Here is a 23704-nt window from a genome sequence, read left to right on the forward strand (position 1 = left end):
TCCTTGCGAGATTTTCTCTGCCCAATACAATTCCTACCAGACATTCTGGCACCCCACAATGAGTTGATTCATCCGTAATTTAACTTCACAGGTATCAATATGTAAACATGCTAAAGAGTACTGTGATTGTGATGTGTTATAGAAATTGCAGAATCATGTGATGGCAATCATGTGATGGCATTGGCACTTGTGTGCTTCTACATCTCTTATAATGTATTCTATTGAGTTCCTTGTTCTTCAAAACATATATTTAGACATCTAAAGTGCGTTTTGGGGAAACCTACTTGCAAAGTTAAGAGAAAAACATGAAATGGCGGCCATTTTGGACGCCATCTTGGATTGCGGAAAACGCTCAAGGAGGATTCATGAGGACTTTTAGTATGTTATTTCACACACATTCCTGGACCTTTCCTGAAAAAATCAGCTTGTTACCAAAAATGTCCAGGTTAAACCCTAATGCTCTTGGACTATATCTCCTCCCAACCTCCTACTCCATCTTTTCTCCCTAATCATCTCCCTACATTTTCCTACCTATTTTCTGTTTTCACCAATTGAAAAAAAGAAAATAGTAATGCTCCCTCCCAAGCACACTTAATAAATACATGGTCCTGAATGGTGGTTAAAATTTTTTTATGATGAAACCAAGGGCTGTCTTTCCTCAAGGGTCTAATGCTCATGCAAGAGCTGTCACACACACACACACACACACACACACACACACACACACACACACACACACACACACACACACACACACACACACACACACACACACACACACACACACACACACACACACACACACACACACACACACCACATAGCCGCAGACAATAGAGGACTTGACTTTTAGCATATGCCAAATAGTGTTGACTATGGGGGAAGTAACTTCTTGATGCACACTAGATGGCAATGCTTTTTTTCGATTCTGACAGGTCACTGATACATGGCAATCTAACCCGCTCGAAACACGTGGACCATACTATTCTTACAACAATCTAGCTCTGGATCATCCCCACCCTTCCACATAATAATATTTTTTGCCATGGCTAGGAATCTCCCCTGTCTCCAGCAGGGGTCAGTAAACTCCTTGCACTGTGTGACATGTACAGGCGAAAATTGTGTGTGTGTGTGTGTGTGTGTGTGTTAGTTATATCCACTGCCGCTGCTCAGTTGTATGAACAGGAGATGGTACAAACCCGACACCTCTCAGCCACAGATATTTCTTGTATTTCTATATTTTCGCAAGTCCAATTTGCATTTATGAACAGAACAATTATGGTTAACCATCTTGAAATTGCCATTCTTTGGTCTAAATGATGAAAATTACGTTTGATAAACTATTTGAATCGCAGATTTTGTTCTGATATTGGCAGGTTAAAAGTGCCTGGTGAGCAGAACCATTCAGTGTAAACACACAATGAAGTGCTTTGACTGCAACATTAAAATTGCAATACCAAGAAGTCCCATAATTGCTGCTGCTGACACAGGTACTCCAAGCTGTCTGCACAAAAGCCCTCGTTTACCATTTGTACTTCATTTTGAAAGTTCCTTATTGCCTTATTTTAGATAGTGGGATAACAACAAGGAATCTCGGCAGCAACCTTTAGCCATGTGTGTTCCTTTTATTCCAAGATGGGTCTCACAACCTCTCGCACTCAATTAGCTCTCACATCACTCAAGAACAGCACCCCCTCCTGACTGACCATCGGTTTAGAAACACAACACGATCCACAATGCCACTGACTGTGGTTATGGTTTTATTTGATTTCTCAATTAAAAAAGGGACAATGAAAACTTTTTTGTACGTCTGCGCGTATGCTTTTTTGTACGAATTATTTTATTTTTATTTCTTAAATTTCCAATGTCATGTTTGGAAATAACACAGATTGCTCGCACCTGTGAATGTAAAGGTGTCTCAAAATGAATTGCTTTGACTGCAACATTAAAATTGCAATACCAAGAAGTCCCATAATTGCTGCTGCTGACACAGGTACTCCAAGCTGCACAAACTGGAATGAGAGTAGTGTGAAGGCTGCAGCTACCATATTGCAGAATCTGGACCTGACGGTGGAACCATGCTCGGATCTCTATGAGTACGCCTGTGGGAACTGGCCTCAAAAAAACTTGCCTCCCGAGGAGAAACTCCATTGGAATGTCCATGATGTCGTATGGCATGAAAATCGCAAGGCCATCCGATATGCTCTGGGTAGGCCAATATCATATTACCGTTACTTTTATGTTTGCTTAATTGTATAAACCAGAAACTCATCAGTAAAACTTTAAATGGAAAACTCCCTCTGGGAATGGCTTTCGATGAGGGATTGGGGGTGGGGGGTTGTTGGTTGGAAAATTCATTTTGTTCCAGTGGCTACAAGAAATACCCCTCCCTCTGGAAGGGGTCGGTAAACAATGTGCACTGTGCCACGTGCACAGGCAAAAATCCACCCTCGCTGGGTGTTAGTAGGTGGGAATTATTTTGTGATCATGACCTGACCTGACCCCTGGGTACCCCCAGCATGTACGCAAAATTTGGTGGAGATTAGCCAAGCAGTTTTTGAGTCTGTAAGTGAACAGACAGACAGACAAGGAGACGTGCTGTCCTTTAATATGATATTGTATATTATGTATATTGAAATTGTTGTGCCAACTTTAACTACTTTCCAATTTCCCTCATCCTGCACCCAATTGTTTTTTTTTCGTTTTTTTTTTAAATCATATACCACACACCTGAAAATGGTTCTATGGTGTTGATTAAAAGAAATACTTTCCTTGTTACCTTGATTGGCTACCTTGGACTAATGTTTGAACACTGAGAGCAAATAAGTTGAAGTATTAAGGGCTGCAGGATAGCAGTGAGATATACATTCTTGCCAATGAGACATCCTTTTTTTTGGTTCAAATCTTGATCCAGTTATAAATTGTCACCCTGGTGTTTCACTTGCAGGGTGATGTATCAATATGTTATGTATCCACCAGAAGGTTATGAGGCAGGAGGACCCGTCTGCCAGATGTTGAAGATCCTTCGGTATCTTTCGTGAAGAGTCGGCGAGTTATCACAAGCAACCTAAGCACACTACCAATTATTTTACTCTGACAAATTGTTAGAAAGGCGATGGCAAACCACCCAGAACAACCCTTGCCACAGAGACTCCATCTTCAGCACCAATACTCTGGAAGAGTATGGTATGTTGATGATGATGTATTAAACTCGTAGGTGTGTAGGAGTATGTAGCATGCCATATTGAGGTCTTCATGAACAGAACAAATTTGGATGTTGATGTCAGCTGATTGATTCCTGTGTAGAAGGAATGAAGTGGTGCACTTTTGAGTCACATTTTGTTTAACGTCGAGAGCAGGAAAATAGTGGAGGGCAATTCCTTCAGTTGTGACATCAACAAACTAGAACGGCACTTCATAGAGTGTACAACTCTGCCAGGCTGAACGGTTTACGGTTCATATCCCACTGACAGGCTGGATATGCTTACCGGAACTATAATCTAATCGGCTTGTTCTTGTCATCTAACCAACTCATTCACCAAGTTTTGTCACAATCAATCCACAACTTTTGAGATATCCTGTTCACAGACAGACAGACAGAAACAAACAAGCACCCAGACAAACAGCAGTACAAACATAACCCCCATCCACCTGTGGTAGCGGAGGTAATGAAAGGATAGTGGAAAGTTTAATAAAAATGTATCCACCCAGAGCCAGAAATTGCTCAACATTGGGAAGGAAAACTGGGAAGGTGGCATTTCTCTTGTTTTCTTGCTCTCCAACTCGGTCAGCTGCCTCACTTGGCTTATCTGAGTAGCATGGCGGCTTTTTGTCCTCGAGTATATTCTGGGAAGTTAAAAACAAACAAAACAGAAAAGGCTGTAAACATTTGGAAAAAAATGGGGAAGTTTAAAGAAATGGCTTTGCAAGAAATATTATTGTGGTGGTTATCAGAAACTGCTAAAAAAAATTCTCAACACCTCATTTAATGCAAGACTCTTCCTATAAAGTAACCAGAATGACAGCTTATCGCCAGGTGGAGACTTGTTTGTGCATTCTGTTTGTAATGCATGTGATCTCGACATTTTAAAACAGATGGCTGATCGCAATATCAGCTAACAAACTGCAGATTGTCACGTGGTAGTTTTACCTCTCATGAGAGGTTATTGACAAATGAAGGAAAGAAAAATCTCTCCATTCACAGTCACCTCATTTTTGGTACTGGTGGGCCTGTTTTTCTAGTGGTACAAATATTCATTGGTTTTCACAGCTTTGTAGCATACCTGACTGCTGTACTGCTTGAGCAATAGCTTGCTTTTCATTAAGCCTTGATGAGCTTTGGTCAGGGTGGAGATTATGTGTTCGTTGTTATTATACGACTATTATTATTGTTGTTAATATTATTTGTAATAATTGATGTTTGCTTTGTTAGAATGTTATCATTCTTTTTGTTATTTATTTTCCAATTAGAATGCCATGCTCTATGCACCTATGGATGCATCAAGCTGCTCTATGCACCTTAATATAGCTTGCATTTAAAATATGGGAATTCTTCTGGGTTCTTTGTAGTTAATTAGCCTAATCAACTTGGGAGATCATGACGATCATTTCAGTGTATCACGTTTCACATCAGCTCCAGTATAACAACACACACACACACACACACACACACACACACACACACACACACACACACACACACACACACACACACACACACACACACACACACACACACACACACACACACACACACACACACACACACACACACATCCATTTATAGTAGATTATAACAATTTATTTGGACTTGAAATGTTAAAATACAAAATGAATGATGAAGTACAATTTGGAAAGAAAGCCATTGTTAGAAAATGTTCAATTACATATTTTTGTTCCTGGATTAATGTTTATTTGCCTTTGCTGTGGGATTATTTTTGTCAAATAGTTTGTCCTTGTACTGTGCTGCAAATGCAACAAGAAAAAGAGCAATCAGAGATTGCAGATCCTTGCCAGAACCTGTTTTTGGTGTGGTGTTTGCGTGCTGGTGCATTACGGAATTAATAATAGACATAACTAGAAACGCCACTTTATAATTGCTGGCAGTGATGATCGGGTACCAAGACATCCCGCTTTGATTAGACAATTGACCCTGACCCATGACGTTTATTGTTATTCAAATGAATTTAGAATGGGATAAAAATAAATTCAATTCTAATCAAATGGAAGACCAAATAGGTACAGTCCTGCATTGGAGTAATCAGAAGGATTCCGAACAAGCAAAAACAAAGATGAAGTCATCAGTAGGAACCTGGATAGGATTCACATTTCAGCTGCTACTCCCCTGCCCTCAAACCCATCCAGGCACAGCCAAGTGAGCCTTTTTCAAAAATAAATAAAAAAAATCAAAAATAACCCATTAAAAAATATATATTTCTGGCTGCCAGACCATGCGTCTGAGGTTGAAATTTAAAACCTGTATTCCCCATCACTACTCTATCATAATTGTGAAGTTTCACATTGATCAATGAAGTGGTTCAAGAGAATTTAAAAAAAAAAGATTTTTGCTCAATCCAAGATGGCTGCCAGACCATGTGACCGAAGTTTGGGGAACATGTGTGAAGACCTGTCCAGCCGTTCTGGAGAAGATTTTCGATGGGTTTTAGGGTAAATCCAATATGGCTGCCAAACAATGTGACCTATGACATGTTCAATTTTTTTTATTTCTCTGAACCAATTTTCCCTAGATGACGCAAAAAATGTTTCATACCTATCGGATGTAGCATTCTACTGATGCAATTATGACGTCATAATGAAGGCACCTATGACATCATAAACAATTCACACTTGTTCCCCATGTGGAGTATTGCCATGTGCCAAGTTTCACTTTTTTCCATGGTGTGGTTTCGGAGATGTAGAAGTCCAAAGTTTTTCATTTTTTTTTTCAGTGTGGCTGCCACACCACTTGACCTATGACGTCATTATCAATAAAACATTCCAAATGAGTAGTTGCTCCTATGGTGAAAATTTTGTGTCAATCTGACAAGTGGTTGCAGAGAAAAACACTAAAGTTCTGTGTGAACAAAGAAACAAGTAGACAAACAAACAAACAAATGGACCCAAATACAATGCCCTCTCCTCCGGCGAGGATAATACTTGGCTATATCATTCCTGGATTGACAAAATAAGCTGGGCAGGGGTAGAGTGGCAATAATTGCAATCTCTTGCGATGAAGCTGAGTGCGATGTTCACCCTATTATTTGCCCCAGGTTGACTTTCATCTGCTTGGAAAGCAGCCAACATAACTACTACATCAATTTAAACAAAAGTAGGGGAGGGTTAATTTAATAGTTTTACAAAATATTGGAAGGGGGCTGTGATTGCACAAATCCCAATGGCTAATCCATGCACCCCTGGGTATTCAGCTGCTTTGGGTGTCCATGGCTTAGGGCGAGCTTGTAGATCATAGTTGTGTAGTCTCTGTGTGATGTGTGGAAAATTCATTAATTTGAAAGGATAAGTGGGCTGGTCTTTCTCAAGTGCCATTTTTGTTTGTCATGCTGCTGGCCAAAAAGACCTGGAAAAGACATCCTTTGGAAGATCTTTTACAGTTCTTGCAAGGTCTTTTACAGTTCCTCCTGAAAGACCTCTCTCCATACCAAAAGTATCAAGGGGCCTCCTTTTGTAATAGATTTATAAAAAAATGAAAAAGTGGCAACCCTTTTGTGACCGAGAGCATGCGGCAGACCAGATCGCTATCCCGGTCATGCACAGGAGTCCATATTTGTATTTTTCTACCAGATTTGTCACACAATATATGAATGGTCCTGCTTATTAGGTTCAAACATAGACCCATATTTCCCTGAGTCTTCATTTTGTAATATCATATACTCTTCACAAAACATTAAGGAACTAGAATGGCACTCAGTAGAGCACATACCTCCACCAGGATGAACAGTTTACGTTTTGGATCCCACTGATAGGCTGGCTTGGCATCCGCACTTTTTCATCAAATCGGCTTGTTCTTGTCACCTCACCGACTCAACTCATCCACCAAGTTTCGTTCGAATTAATCCACAACTTTATGAAATATCATGCCATATATCATGCCACATATGGTGAGGAATCGCTTACAAAATTAAAAAAAATTCTCATGTCCAGATCCGGATCTTCACCAAAATCGAATGAGTTCGTCCTTGTCATACCCAACCTGTCCACAAAGTTTCGCCTGGATCTGTCCATAACTTTTTGAGATATCCTGCTCGCAGACAAACAGGGGTGAAAACATATCCTGCATCCACCTATGGTGGTGGAGGTAACGAGAGTTTCTAGACTCGTGTTGTTTTTTTTGTTTTGTTACGTCAAACCAAGATATTTTTTTTTCACCTACCTATGTCTGACTTGATGCAGACCAACTTTGAGTTGATTGTAAGTATAAACATAAAGCAACACCACCAGCATTGCTCTGCACAAAACAAAAGATGACTGACTTCTCTCTGCTCTCCCTCACTGCTCTGCTTTGCCACTTATACACAGTTCATACACAGCTCACAAACATTCCCTAAAGCCCCTCGCTTTAGAACTGGTAAGCACAAGATGGTTCTCTATCCCCAGATGCGGCCCGGATTTTCTTGTTACGATGAGATGGCTCCACAAATGGAATCGACCACAAATTCCCTAAACACTCACGACCTTTCCTCGGGCTATAAAAATACATTTTCAACATTAACAATTGTACCATTTTTACTCGACTCGATATTTGTACTTTGCATTTACCCGAGCTTCAGCAAATATGATGGTCTTGTATAAATAAACAAATTCCCCGCATCAAATCTGTGTATTGTTAACAAGTGTGAAAATGCGCAGAACACAACGCACTGCCGAAAAGTTTCTCATAAATATTTTGTGACAGTCTGCTCAAATTTGTTAATTTTCCGATTGAAGAGGACCAGGTCATCAATCCATGCACTTCTCAAACAAACTATGTCAGTGAAGCCAAAGTTGAGTTGTTCGGCAAAAACAACATGGTTGTCTGAAAGGAGTGTGCAAAATGGCAATGGCGGAAATGGTTATTACCTATTGCTTCACCACTATGACCATCATGAGACCCTATGAATTTTACCGTGTGATGTTTGTTGTCTTGACAGCAAGTCGTATAAATATGATAGGAACATGTGATACAGGTGACCTTGGCAACCACAAACATGCCATGCTAAGATGTTTATGATGATATATCAAGCATGTTGAGTTTGATTCAAGTCCGGCGATCATGTAGGCCAGTCCAGGCGAATGATGCTGTGGTCCTGAAGTGCAGCATGGATAATATATGCATGGTATGAACCAGAGTTGTCATCCACAAAGACGAAGTTGTAACCTTGCTGTTGGATGAAAGGGCCAACTGCTTGTGTTGGACATCTTCATCTGATGGAAGGACATCTTCCATCTGCTTGGAAATCAACATCACAGCATTACATAAAAACTGTGCAAAAACCGACCCCTTAACTACAGACCTACTAGTTTCCTTCAAATCATCAGCAAGGTCATGGAATAATATCATCACAGTTGATATGAAATCCTTGCTTTTCTCCAACAACCTCATATGTCAGATGACCAATTTGGTTTCAGACCAGATCACTCTACCTTGGACATGCTGCTTCTACTCACCCAACAATGGATGGAGGCCCCCAATGTCAGACATGAGATCAGGGCTGTCTCTTTAGACATATCTTGAACTTTTGCTGTTGTCTAGCATCATGCCTTGCTCTCCAAACTCTCTGCCAAAGTATCCAAGGCCAACTATATTCTTGGCTGACTGACTTCCTCTACTCTCGTAGCCAATGTGTGGCTCTCAATGGAATCCTTTCCACTCCGTTCCCTGTCAAGGCAGGAGTGCCCCAAGGTGGTATTCTAGGCCCCATTTTATTCCTAATCTTCACCAATGATCTCTCTGACTCTCTGGAAAATCCTCTTTATCTATTTCCTGATGACTGCACTCTCTGCTGTGATATCCCTCACCTTTCAGATAGGCCTCTTCCCTCTCTTCAGAGCTTGATAGAATCATAAGCTGGTCAAACACTTGGAATATGTCCTTCAATCCTGACAAATCTCACACTCTCACCATCTCTTTCTCCAAAAGGACCATCTTGCAAACCCTCCCATTTACTTTCCTTGTAATCCTCTTGAGGAAGTTCAGTCACTCAAACTCTTAAGTCTCACTACCAGCTTTGATCTTTCTTGGGAAAACCACATTTCAAAGTTGGCCTCCAAAGCCAGCCTCTGACTGGGGCATCCTTCATTGTGGAAAGACCTTCCTTTGCACACCTGCACTCTTGTCCACCTACAAAGCCTTCATCCGCAGCTTGAGGGAGTGATGCTTTCCACTCGGCTGGTGCCCCTGCCACACATACTTTGCCCAGCTTGACGCTGTGGAAATGAAAGCCTTTAAGATCATTATAATCTCCCACGATGAAGCTGAGTCTATGGGCCTATGACTTTCCCATGGCAGACAGGTCGGTGGTGTCTGTCTTTTTCCGCCTTCTGGTCTTGCACCCTCTGCTCTTTCCATGCTTTGCCCCCCACAGGTCTCTACAGGGTGCAACCAGTTCACCAGACACCCCCTTGTAGTGAAACTCCTGAAACCCAGAATCCCTGCATACTCCGCTCATTTGTTCCTCTTTCTTTTTGAACCACCTGTGGAACCATCTTCCACATTCTCTTCAATGTCCTTCTTCCCTCAAAGTCTTCAAGGCATCTGTTCACCACCATCCTCTCAGCTCACCTCCCATCCAAAGCCATAATATTTTCTGCCCCTCACTGCCCCACAAGCCCATCCCTTTCCAACCTTCCAAGGTTTCCTTCCTGAGAGTTTGTTTCTGTGTTCATCCTGTGCACTCCCTGCACCCTCCCCTACCCCTTATTCTTCCCCACAGCCCTTATTTATCCAAGTCTCCCTGTATTTTGTCCCTCAACAATGCTGTTGGTGTGTTATTTCCTCTTCTTCAACTATTCCTGTTGTTCTGTTGCATCCTGATCCATTTTGTGTTCTCGTTCATCCACAATGACTTTTTTTCAATTTACTATAACAGATAATTGGAGGATTTCAGAAAGATCTGTCCAACTTCTGGAAGTTTGATTCATTAATTTTTTTTCGCAGTGACATGCAATTTTCAAGTTATTCTCTCTTGCGGCGCAGGAGTACGTTAGCAATTATGATATTTCACCCACTTCTTATGATAATTCCCCATTTCCACGTAAAAGTAAAAAATCTAGGTTGGAGGAGGCCATCCCAACTTTGAATATTTTCAGGCACGCCGAGTACAACCACCACTTTTCAACTTATTTCATCCATTGGTTTAGAAGTGCATAAAATTGAGCATGTATGTAAATTGGCTCTGTCGTTTTCATTTCCATAATGTTTTCATCCAGGGATACTATTATATCACGTGTAAACTGCTGGGACTTGTAATGCACTCCTCCCATCGCAAGCAGTGCTACACAATAGACATTTACATAGGGAATTTATGACGCCCCAAGTACAACCACCAAATTTCAACTCATTCCATCAAGTGGTTTGGGAGTATGTATAAACACACACACACACACACACACACACACACACACACACACACACACACACACACACACACACACACACACACACACACACACACACACACACGCAAACACATCCACAAGCCTAATTATATTTAGTGTGACGTGAAGAGCATAATTACCAAAGGTGGAAGGAGGTTATGTTTTCACCCCTCTGTCTGTCTGTTTGTTTGTCTGTTTGTTTGTTTGTGTGCAGGATATTTCAAAAGGTTGTTGACGGATCCGGATGAAATTTTGTGGACAGGTTGGGTGTGTGAAAAGGACGAACTGATTAGATTTTGGTGAAGATCCGGATCCAACGACTAGAATTTTTAAAGTGATTCTTCACCATTGAGAGATAGGGCCAAAAACGATATGGTATTGTATAGCATGATATTTCAAGCATGTATTGGGGTCCGATATGTTCTTTTGGATGAGGCATTACGTGGCGGAGGTATGCGCTCTACCGAGTGCCCTTCAAGTTTTTATACAAGTAACTGACAACAAATCAGGTGAATAATTCCAACTATGATTGCTGATTGCATTTTCTTTCGGCTCGATTCAACGAGCTGTCGCTTCGAGTTTGTCTCGTCTTTTCTTCTGGGGAAAAGAAGCTCGCTCATTATGGCACTTCATTTACCGAGAATGACATTCTATTGTGTATTATAAAACGAGCAAATTAACTAAACTCTTTTTTTTTCTTCTTCTTTGGTACCATATCTCATGTATAGTTTTTGCACACAAATGTACATCAGTGGTGAATGTGTACAAATAATAATTTATGTGTACAAATGTACTTTCGAGATGAATGTGTAAAAATAATACTTCGCTGCCTGGTGTTGGCTTAATGGTAAGGGTGGTGGTCTTCGGAACCTTGGGTCCTGAGTTCAAATCCTGCTTTTCGTTGAATTAATACCAGGTGGGGTTGACTCAGCCTGTAATCCTTCCGAGGTCGGCAAAATGAGCACCAGTGGGTACTGGTCAGGGGGACACTGCATCAGCGGCATGGCCGCGTCCCAACCAATGATGCAACCAGCAGCCACAGGCTGCACTCGAGAGAGAGACAGAGAGAGCGGGAGAGGGTGAGAGAGGGAGAGAGAGGGAGAGAGAGATGGATGGAGAGAGGGAGGGAGAGAGGGAGGGAGAGAGAGGGAGAGATAGAGATAGAGATAGTTGGTAGTAGTAGTCATAAAATATATATATATATATCATGTTTTTCTTTCCATGCAAACTCATCACACATAAGACAACCGTTTCCTTGGAGACATGTGTATGGGATGGAGTCAAAGGGTTACTTTCCTCCAACTGGAAAACAATTGACTTGTACTGGTGAAACTTGGCAAAGACGTTAGACCTTTTCCTTGTAATTTTCAGGCAGCCTCCCACATTTTTCTTCGTTGTGGGCGAAGGTTCCTGGTTTCACTGGAATGGAAGTTGCATCTTTTTTTTTGTTCTGAAAATTTCTCAGAAAGGGAAAAACATTTTTTTTCACCTCCCTTCATTGTCCCACATTGTTGAAAATGATGGAGTATATATGGTAACCATAAACTTTAACGAACCCATATGACATGTAGAACAATGAATGGGATCAACGGGAGAACGTTGATCAAAATACTTACGTAAACCTCCGTGGGAAGAAGCTAGAAGCCGATGCTTGTGTCGTTAACCCTTCGTCTACAAGCAAAAGAGCCACTCTCCTTCATGAAGACTAATACATTTTATTTTGACACCCTGGTCTAAATCAATTAAAACATTTCATTCGCCAATCTCGAAAAATTGTGACAAAGCACAGAAATACAATCCAACCCACTCGAGATTAAAAAAAGTATACATACAAAAGCTCAATAGCTAATGTATTGAGCACAGACTGGCTTTTAACTGCTAATTGTTGCACACCATAGTCTTCACATGCTTCCTCGTCCTTGGTTTCATTTGATAACCAGTGGAGTTTAATCTGGTTAAAAACGAGCATCTGGAGCAACACCAGGAGGGGACTCTGCTTTATACAACACACCATCCTGTGGAGAGTTTATAATTAAGCACGAGTCATATGATGAGATGTTCTTGAATAACATCTGAACTTGACCAGTTCGCTGGTGTTTGAGCGTTGCAATGTGCAGGATTCCATGAACGGCTCTTTCTTTTGTTTGAATTTCTTTGATTTTTGTATTGTGTCCTGGTCTTTTGTGTTACAGAGACGGCAGTTCTTAAACATGATCACAGTGAAGCCGAACGCAAGGCAATGCGCTTCTACCGTGGCTGTGTAAATGAATCTCAGCTGGCAGATCGTGGAGTTATTCCTCTCCAGGCCTTCTTCAAAGAAGTATATCTCCTAATTCATTTCTGTTCAGTTAATTGTGCACTAAATATGCAATGCATCGTTAGAGAATCTGTACGGCTTGCTTTGTACACTGTGTGGCCAGAAATATAAAAATCAACTTTGTAATTGATGCAAATTGTCCAATCTCAAAGGTATGCAAGCGAGCATAAGACAGAATTGATATTGGTTTTCATGCTGCCATTGTTGCATCATGTTTTGGATGCAAAATGTGCACTGCAAACTGAGCTACGCTTTGAATTCGTTATTTTTAGTTGGTACATACGGCCCTGGATAATAAGAGGCAGTTTTTATTTTTTATTTTTAGTACTACTAACTCCACAATCATCAATTTCCCTTTGATTTGTATTTGACTTGAATAATTTACACCATGATATTATTTTAAGGTGATCTACTGTGTGCTGTACATCTTGTTTATGAGTGGCATCACTCAATGTCTGGCTCAATCAGATCACGACATTGGGTCAGTTAGGATTCAGGGTATGAATAACCCATTTGGTGATCAGCTCTTGGTTTTGTAGAGCAAGGAAAAATCGTTGGTATATTCTGAAAGCTGAAATGCGTTGTGACAGCATTTTTCTGGGCATGCGTGTTTGCAGATGACTTTGTTGACATATTCAACGTCTTATACAATTCAGTCTCTCACCGAGACTTTGGCTGGAAATATGATGTCCCTGCCACTGTTCAGACTTCGCACCCTGCTGTCCCAACGGCATTGCCTAACCAATGCTCTTCATGTGGGTTTGTTCTCCATGCACTTTAATCTTCTTCCCAATCTCCTCCTATTTCCCCATCTCTTATTTTCCCCATTTATTATTTTCCCCATTTCCTCCTCCTCCATCTTTTTCCCCTCTTCTCTTTCTTATGTTTGTCAACTCACACCTTTTTGGCTTCTCTCTTTTTGGATTCAAAACAACTTCCCTTCATTCACCACAATGTTGTCTGTAGATCTTTCAAAATTTTTTTAAACTTGCCTGCATACTTTGTATCCACTTTCCAAAAAAAGAAATTGTCTTAAGATGTGTCACTTTCATTGTTTCTTGTGATTATTGTTGTTCCACATTGCCTTTGATGAAAAACTATATATATATATATATATATATATATATATATATATATATATATATATATATATATATATATATATATATATATATGATAAAATTGAATTTGTAAATATAGACTGGGTGTTTTTACCCATCGCTTTGCTGGTATCAATTACTGTATATTTGTTTGTTTGTATGTGCTTCAAAAACTAAAAAACTACTTAACCAAATCCAACCAAATTTTACATGTTGCTTAAGGGTACCCCAAGTATGGTTTCTGTCGGGGTAGCATATTTGAGGAAGGGAGTTCAGCGTGGAGGGAAGACGCCAATTCTCTCATTGTAAATGTGTATCATATATCGCCACCGAGTGGTAGCCAGTATTACACATCACCTTCCACTATAAAATACATGTCACCGAAAAAGAAAGTGTAAACGACTTGATAATGTGCATTACAGTGATGTTGAAATCTGAGTGAGAATAATTCGAAATTTTCAAAATGCTTCATTTCACTCATTCTAAATGGAGGTTGAGTCTGGTGTTGGCTCAGTGGTTAGGGTGGCTGGCTTGGGATCTTTGGGTCCTGAGTTTGAGCCCCGTTGGCCGCTGAATTAACACCAGGTGGGGTTGACTTGGCTTGTCATCCTTCCAAGGTTGGCGAAATGAGTACCAGTATACTGGTATCGGGGCACATCAGCATCATAGTCATGCCAAACAAAATGATAGCTACCCAGCAGCCAAGCTGCCATATGTCAGAAGAAGAAGAAGAAGAAGAAGAAGTGGAGGTTCACAGGAATGTGTTGTGTCCTTCGCTCTAGTCTTGTAATAAAAAACACTGACACTTTAAAATTAATAATGTACTTGCCTTTTTAAAAATCTTATGAGACGATCTGACAATTCCTACTTTATCTTCGTAATGCAATCAACTAAAAGAAGCTTGTCATTTAACTTGGAACATGGCAATTAATGCAAACAACTTATACTTCCGCATTTTGTCAATCCGTTCATTAAGATCTACAGGCCAAACTTCCAATCCACTTCTGCAATCAACCTCTGTCCGATGTCCAACCGTTTTTTAAAAGACAGGAATCTCGGTTCACTGAGGCGCAAAATGACGGGGGGGGGGGGGGGGGTAGCTCATGGATGAGTGGCAAAAAGGAAAGGGATGAGAGGCGTCAGCAACTGAATATCAAAACACAAAGACCTTGGAACTTGTTTTTCAGTCTTATTATGAACCACAACATACAGTATCTCACAAAAGTGAGTACACCCCTCACAAATATGTAAATAATTCAGTACAACTTTTTAAGCAGCTGTGGTGGAAGCAAAACCTTTGAGTTGATGACAGAGTAGACATTCTGCAATATGAATGTAGGCACAAAACTGCCATTCCATAAAAACAATGTGGCATATTACAAATATTTCTGAAACAAGAGGCAACAAAAGTGAGTACACACCCCAGCTATTATCTGCACAAAGAAGTAAGTCAAGCATGGTAAAACGGCTTCCATTTTCATCATTTTCTGCATATTTACGTCAAAGAGTGTTAAAGGTACAAATATGTACCAAACAATACATACAATGTCCATAGAGCTGCAACCTCCGTGGTATGTTAAAAGTGAAGAAGTGTACTCAATGCAGTAATTATATGTCTGCTTGCTGAAGAAACAATTGCATAGGAAATACTGTACCAATCGCCATTGAGAAAGCAGCATGGCTCCTCATGGTGAAGAGCTCTCGAAAGATGTCAAAGATCGAATCGTTGCCAGACATAAAGATGGCCAAGGATACAAGAAGATCAGTGCTTCTTTGAAAGTAAGCCCCAACACCGTGGCCAAGGTCATCCAGAGGTTCTCCAAGAAGCATACAACAATGAGTTGTGCTCACCAGGGCAGACCAGCAAAGATGACTGCACGTACTGTTCGCCAAGTTCAGAATCTAGTCCTCCAAGACAGATGACAAAGTGCCGCCAAGATTGCTGAAGAGATTTCCACAGCTTCTGGCCAGTCTGTTAGTACGCAAACATGAAGCAGAGCCACAAGAAAGCTCGCAAACAGTTTGCTGAAGCACATCAATCCAAGCCCCTGGACTACTAGCAACATGTCCTCTGGTCTGATGAAACGAAGATCAATTTGTTTGGATCTGATGGAGTGCAGCGTATCTGGCGGCGACCTGGGGAACAGTACCAAGACAAGTGCCTTATCCCTACTACCAAGCATGGTGGTTTGGGGATGCATGAGTGCTGCCGGTGCTGGAGAGCTCAAGTTCATTGAGGGAAACATGGATTCTACGATGTCCTGTGACATCCTCAAGGAGAAGATGTTACCCTCCGTGTGAAAACTTGGTGGAGGAGCTGTATTTCGGCACGAAAACGATTGGAAGCATCGTTCCAAGCAGACAACTTCCTTTCTGAAGAAGTCTAAGGTCAATGTGTTGGAGTGGCGAACCATGTCACCTGATCTAAACCCAATAGAACACCTGTGGGGCATCCTTAAATGTAAGGTTGAGGGACGAAAGGTGTCCAACATCACGCAACTTCGAGAAGTCATTGCAGAGGAGTGGAACAGGATCCCGGCAAAGACATGTGGAACACTGGTCAACTGCATACTGAGTAGAACAGCTGCTGTGCTCAAAAACAATGGTGGACATACAAAATACTGAAAACAATAACCCTTCAATGTGAGAAAGTACATAGGGTGTACTCACTTTTGTTGCCCCCCCTCCCCCTCCCCCCTTTTCACAGATATGCCCAGTATGCCACATTGTTTCCACAGAATAAATGTTTTGGGCCTGTACATGTATGACAGAATGTCGACTCTGTCATCTATTTGAGTCTTGTGTTTATAATACATCTAAGTAAAAAGTTACAACAAAATATGTACATTTTGTAAAGGGTGTACTCACTTTTGTGAGATACTGTATATTGGGCAGACCATATTGCTCACTGGCTAACTGGTCAGCATATATTGGGCAAACTCATTTTGAAATCATCTGGAGAGTAAAGTGTTTTCTGAGCCATTCTGAATTTAGAAGTTTACAATGGGATCAGTTGTCGTGCTTGGGAAGATGGCTTCTCCATCTTTGGGCTGTTGCTCCTATATCCCACATGATCCTGTAGAAATGGTGGAATCTCAGGCCTTGAGATCCTTCAGTTTCCCTCACCAGGAGGCCAAGCCTTAGGGCTGCCTTCTCTCACAATGCAAGTTGGCAACATTTACAATCTTCTATTTTATTTTCTGAAATATTTCACCTCCTATTATTTTTGCCCTTTTATCAGACTCCATATCCCCCCTCCCCCTCCCCCTCCCCCCATCCATGCACATTCTTCCTCTGACCCACTCCTTGTTACCCTTCATAAGCCATGACTCGCAACTCATCCTCCTTTTCTGTTATTTATTGGAACCACCTCCCCGAATTAATCCAAACATGTGATTTTATCTGGTTCTCCAAAGATGGAGTTGATTGCCATCTCATGTTGTCTCCGTCGCAACTCATGAGCTTTTCTAGTCTTGCTAGCCCTTTGTTTATCTGATGCTTTATTTATTCATTCTGGTGCTATTTGTCTTCTGTCCCTTATTCTCCCATCCACCCTGTCACACTCACTGTTGTCTTCCATCCACCCCTTGCTTAGGTTTTCCATGAACTTCAATTTATTTATTGAAACAAACTAAAACGAGGCAAAACACCCATGGACAAACATTCATTTTAAGCTTTTATTGGTGACATGTTTAATTCACCAATTTCCACTGGATGGTAATGAATAAAACATGACCGTCGCAAGTCTGTATCAATCTTCAACACTATATGTTTTAGGGAAGCCAGTGTGGCATATCGGTCAATACGTAATCTTCTCGGTATACGCCGCCGTTATCACTCGTGGTAACTTTATTACCTACTTACTGATCTTCAACTTTTCTTTATAAAAGTAAAACGAGATAACAGGTATGTGATGGCCACTGGCAAATAAACCCAGTCTAGTATAGATGGAATGCATCATACCTTGTGAATTTGTGTGTGTGTGTGTGTATGTGTGTCTTATTTCTTTGAAAATTTACCCTTTCACTGTTCATACACACATATGATGTGTACATACACACACTACTGCTTTTACCTTTCATTGACCTGAAAGTAGCAATCCAAAACTAACCAAAACAATCAAAAACAAATTGTCAGCTTTTCATACAGAGCATGGATTAAGGTGAGTATAACTTGTAAAATGTGTCTCATTTACAACTGTGAAAATGTACCTTGGTAATCTAATGAAGGGATTGAAAAATCGATTCATTTTAAAATGATATGAATACATAAATAATATTCTTGTACTCTTGTTTTTTTTTTTCTTTAGATAAGCCAACCAGAACTGGGTCTGCCCTCTTCTGATCTTTATCAAAATTCAACGGTAAGTTTATGCATTCTTAAAATTCCTTTCAAGTAAGCATATTATCATGTTCATCAAATTGGAATTTTTAGAAACTTTTGGAAACTTGTTTAAATGAATTGAGAAGCTCTTTTCTCAAGATTAAAAACCTCCAAAGGGTTTTAAAGAGGTCGGCATTTCGCTCTATGCTTGAATAATGTCAGATACGCTACTTGGAATTTATCTGAACTATTGGTCAATACTCTAAGAATACATTCAAGTCAATGTTTTCCATACATAATCCGAGCAGTCAGTACACAAAGTTTGCTCAAAATACTGTGTTCGACCTGTGTCATTGAAAGCTTCCAATGGCTTTCTTCTTGCCTTTATTCCTTTGTTCTCTTTTTCTCTCCTGTTACATCTCCTCCATTCTGCCGTTTCCATCAGTGCTTCAGGATTACAGCCCATCACCATCTCGTATTTCTCGTCCTGCTAGTCCCGTTCATTCGGATGTCTTATTTACTCCGGTTTCCGAATGCTATTCTGTCATTATTATAGCCCTAATGACTGTTTGCTCTTTCTCTAGCCTCGATATTTATTCAACCAAACTCTCATAATATCTAAACACCACATGCATTCACACTCCATAATGTGTGACCAAATTGTTGCACACATCTATCCTTTGTAATAACTTTTCAAGCATCATTTTGGAGTCAACAGCTATTTATGATTTAAAAATGAATAAAGGCCTTTTATTAACTCTAGTTAGTCTAGATCAATAAATTATGTTTTCCTCCTTGTGTAATGGAAAATATTGAAAGACTTGGGCCAAAAAGCATTTTTGAATTTATTTAAATGCCAAACTTTCAGAAGTACCTCTGATGTATTTTTTCTGGTCATTTTCTCAGGTTCTTGCTGCTTACCAAACTTACATCCATGACGTGCTCAAACTCGTGCTTTTGGACACCAACTACAACAGGTCAATCGGAGAGCAGATTTTGAAAGTGGAGAAACAACTTGCTGGCATCTCCCTTAAAGCTAGTGAAGCTGAGAGAGACTTTGAAAAAATCAGTCTTCTTGATCTGCAAGTACAAAAAGCAACCATAACTTTCCGCCTTGTGTATAATCTGAGCACGACATTGCTTGGTTGAATAACTTATTTCATACTGCTTTATAAATTAATGGGTCACCTGTGTGTGGGGTGGAGCATCGGATTCAGACAAAGACAGGATGTTTTAGTTTTCGGCTTTTGGAAAGTCATAAGATTTTTTTTTTTTGTATTAAGTGAGTGAATTTTGAAGTTAGTATTTGTACTTGTATGTTTGGTAAATTAAGAAATTTTATGTAGCATTAGTCTTTTGGTTGATTAACTTTTGAAGACATTGCTTGACACAATTTTTCCAGAAAATCTCATGAACCATTGGGGGCTGGCAGGATAGCTTTGAGGTATACACACTCACCTTTGAACAGTCTAGCCTGGATTTGAATCTCAATCCAGCTATAAACTGGCATCCTGTTTTTGAACATGGAGGACGATTCACGAATGTGCATGCTGTCACTCGGAATGGCTTTAAGCCAGACAACCCGTCTGCCAGCACCTGTCGATGGTGGACGTTCTCATGGTGTTTTTTTTCATGGAGAGTAGGCGAGTCATTTCTGGCACCTTGGCTGAATTCCAAATTCCAGCTACCTTGAGTCGTGTGTCAGGTGTGGCAAACCAGTTTGTGAAAGACTTGGGCCACCAACTTTCCCTGGCTGATCCCACAAGAAAGTGGGAATAATTGAAGCCAATAGAAGAAGCAGTAGATTCCTCTTTAGCAATAACAATTTTTGAAGGGACGTTGGTAGAATCAAAGAGAAAGGACAAGATGATAATGAGGAAGTGCTCACATTGTGTGTGCTGTTACATTTAACTCAAGGAAATTGACTTTCCTACCCTGAGACTGTATAATGGTGTCTGGGACCTTAATGGGGGTTGTGTTCTGCCCAAAACCTTGACTTGTGGATTGCCACATGCGGTATTGTTTCAGTAGTTATCACAAATCATGGTGTTATCTTCATGCAATGCATCCATTGATGTAATACAATGGAAACCTGGTCTTTATGAACGCTAGTCTGCGTCAGCTGATAGGTAGAATGATATAATGAATTAACAAAACGCTCTATTAATTGCAGCCTTTCATCCATCTTTACCTTGGTTCATTTTATTGTCATTTTATAAATCTTCTGCACAATTGATGATGTGGGAAGGAGGAAAGAGGGTGTAGGGGTTGGGGGGGGGGTGCAAATTGGACAGAAAATTCTTAGATAAGAAGAAAGGGTATGGGATGTGGTTCGAAATCTACCGTACACTTTGGATGGGACTCCATCGGGTGTTAACCAAGGGGCATACAGCTTAGTGGAGAGCAAACTATCAAACAAGCTATCCTTTATTTACATGATCCATGTGATGTGATGTTTTGTGCTGTTAAGAAAACATTATGTCCATTGCTTACCTATTGTGTTTATTTTTACTTTTTACAGAAATCATCCCCTGTTATTAACTGGGAACAGCTTCTAAACAAAATGATGCCCTCAACAAGTGCTTCAATGTATGAGCCAATTCTGATCACTTCCAAACGTTACCTGGAAAATGTGAACAAGGTTCTTGCCAACATACGTGACATGTAAGAACCAAGTTTCTTATTTTAATATTTTGATGCAAGATCTCGCTCGGCTCGTGGGAGTAAGGTGAGAGATGGTAAAATGCCAGGAATTGACAGTGGCCAGTAGGGCCACATTTGGACCAAACTAGCAAGGGAAATGAATGCACAGGAAAAGGGGAGAGAGAGACAGAGACAGACATGGACATGGACATGGACACAAGGGGGGTTGGAAGGGGGGGAAGGTGGGGTGGGGAAACAGTAACCTGCATGCAAGTAAGAGGGTTGGGTTAATTCGGACTATTAGGGTTGAAAATATTGACAAGTATGGATAATGGACAAACATCAGTATAATCTGTAAGAACAAGTTTCTTTGTTTAACAAGTCACAATTACCTTTGCTTATTGTCCGTATCAGTTATTAAGAGGCTGACATGCCATCTTAAACAATCAATGCTAAAACTGTTTTGTATTAACTATTTTCCTTTTGTCAAAGTCTATTTTCTGTAAATAACCACCCAGTTTGTCGGTTGATTAATAAAATGTTTCTGAAATTCCCAAATGATACCAAATTTACTTCCTTTATGAAATAAACAGTCTGTAAAGTTTTGCAGTAATCATCTGTTATCCAATTCCTGACACTAAAGAAGCCATTTTTTGCAGCCCATTCCACAATGTAATTTAACATTGCTCAGATTTCAAACTGCAGCACAATTTGGCAAACATTCTGTTTCACATCTAATATTTTGATGATGGAAAAGCAAGAAACAAAATTAATGAACTTGCAACGACCATATGTAATTTCCTCAATAACCTGAGAAAGCCTCAGTCCCATGCACCGAGTTCAGTGAAATATGTTTAATTCTTGGCAGAACTCCATGACATTTGAATGTTCTCATTGTAATGAGTTCATCGTCATGAACATGACACATGGGTTCATCGTCATGAGATTGTCGGCATCCACTCATTGGGTTTCATTTTCTGAATAAGTTTCTATTTGCTTCTTGCCGTGAATACATTCCTGAAAAAAATAATTAGTGAATGTGAAAATTATATGCAGTTCTCTCAAACACTGTTTACATGCACATGTTATGGGCTCTTGTTTTTTTTTTCCTCCCTTGCCTGCATTTTTGCATTTGCCCCAAGCCCTCTACATCCTTCATAATTTATTGATTATCAAGTTAGTGGGCCATTAGGAAGAGCAATTTGTTTGTTTGATGATGTAAAAACAATTTTATACATTATTGTTTTAGATAGTTATTGAGGTTCACAGAAGAGCGGAATTATAGGGGCAATGGATATCAACAGACGGAATGAGGCAAAGGGGAAAGTGTGTGGGCAGACCAACAAATTGATTATCCACAACACAAAGATTAGAATTGTTGGAGAAGGGTGAGAATAAGCTCTCAGCAAGTATGGTAAGGTTCAGTGGTGGAAATGGGATAGGCCTTGAGGTGGCAGTGGGCAGCAGACTTGAAATCCAGTTGGAGAGAGCTCGAGACTTCGAACCCAGGAAGACTGTTAGTTCCACAGGTAAGAAAAGAAGGGTATGAAAGAATGGAGGTGGTCAGTGCTGTTTAAACTTGGGGGAAGGTAACAACTAAGGGGGTTTTTGGCAATACCCACATGTGCTGGAGGTGCAGGGATTGAGCAGAGTTGAGAGTAGAGGAGAAAGATCAAAATAAAGCGTGTAAAAAAAAAAAAAAAAAAAAAAAAAAAAAAAATATATATATATATATATATATATATATATATATATATATATATATATATATATATATATATATATATATATATATATTGCAAAACTACCAATCTGTGTATAGTAATCAAAAAGTATACCAGAGACTGCTTTCTGACATAAGTTTCAATGAAACAAAGGACTTTAAATTCCAGGGCCTCATGGGGGTATGATGAGAAATAGAGGCAGAAGTCTGCAGTCATGAGTCATAATTCTTGAGACTCAAGATGAAGGCTTCATACATTGTTATAAACTGTGCCTAGCAAAGAAAGGATTAGCTCCTGAATATAATTTCAAGGCAGTGACTGGATTTGGAGGCTAGCTTGAAGATACGAGTTTATTCAGCTGATATGATCCAACCAAAAATGGTTGAAGATAATTGTGAGGCCCAGGAACTCCAGACAATGAATTTCTCCCAGAGGCTGACAACAGAAATAAATTGTGGGAATTGCCTGGTGTTCCTTATTGGAGGAACAATGAGAATATGGGTCTTTCTTTCACTAAAAGACCTGTTCCAGGTCTGACCAGTTGCTTATTTCCTCAACGTTTTCAGAGAGGGTTGTTGGGGGACCCGACCTGAGGAAGAGTGCAGAACTATCCAGCAAAGTGCAGTCATCTGCAAACTGATGCAATTAATTTTCCCATGATGAAGAGGCGTCAATGCATCAAGAACGGAATATCAAGAACAGAATTGGTTCCAGAACACTATCTTAATGGACACTGGCCTCAAGAGTTACCGGTCAGGTCAGACCATCCAGCCAATCATGAGGTACAGCTTAGGATAGAACTCCATCCAAAGCAAGCCATTACTTGCCAGTGCACAAGAAGTCTGAGAGCAAATCTATGAGGGAACTCAGATTTGCATTCCCTGACAGTTTGGAAATCAGGATGTGTTGCCTGAGAAAATCAAATATGTGGGAGGTGTTTATGAGATGGCCTTGACCTATTGTTTGAGATTGAGGGCCTCCATCCATTGCTGAAACAGAAAAAG

At 40.3% G+C, this 23704-nt stretch overlaps 1 protein-coding gene across 1 annotated transcript in view; it reads left to right on the forward strand.

Moving 5' to 3' along the window:
- Positions 1-23704, forward strand: part of LOC147018262 (endothelin-converting enzyme 2-like) — a 119898-nt gene that overhangs the window by 26327 nt on the left and 69867 nt on the right. Inside the window, exons 3-8 of the mRNA XM_085897803.1 lie at positions 1994-2209; positions 12786-12913; positions 13528-13665; positions 18320-18373; positions 19240-19419; positions 20855-20997. Of these exons, the coding sequence (XP_085753929.1) occupies positions 1994-2209; positions 12786-12913; positions 13528-13665; positions 18320-18373; positions 19240-19419; positions 20855-20997 (859 nt within the window). The remainder of the gene's footprint in view (positions 1-1993; positions 2210-12785; positions 12914-13527; positions 13666-18319; positions 18374-19239; positions 19420-20854; positions 20998-23704) is intronic.

The sequence above is a fragment of the Eptatretus burgeri genome, chromosome 10 (assembly GCF_056783735.1).
Source record: "Eptatretus burgeri isolate ZD-2024b chromosome 10, Ebu_testis_v1, whole genome shotgun sequence".
Taxonomy (NCBI): Eukaryota; Metazoa; Chordata; class Myxini; order Myxiniformes; family Myxinidae; genus Eptatretus; species Eptatretus burgeri.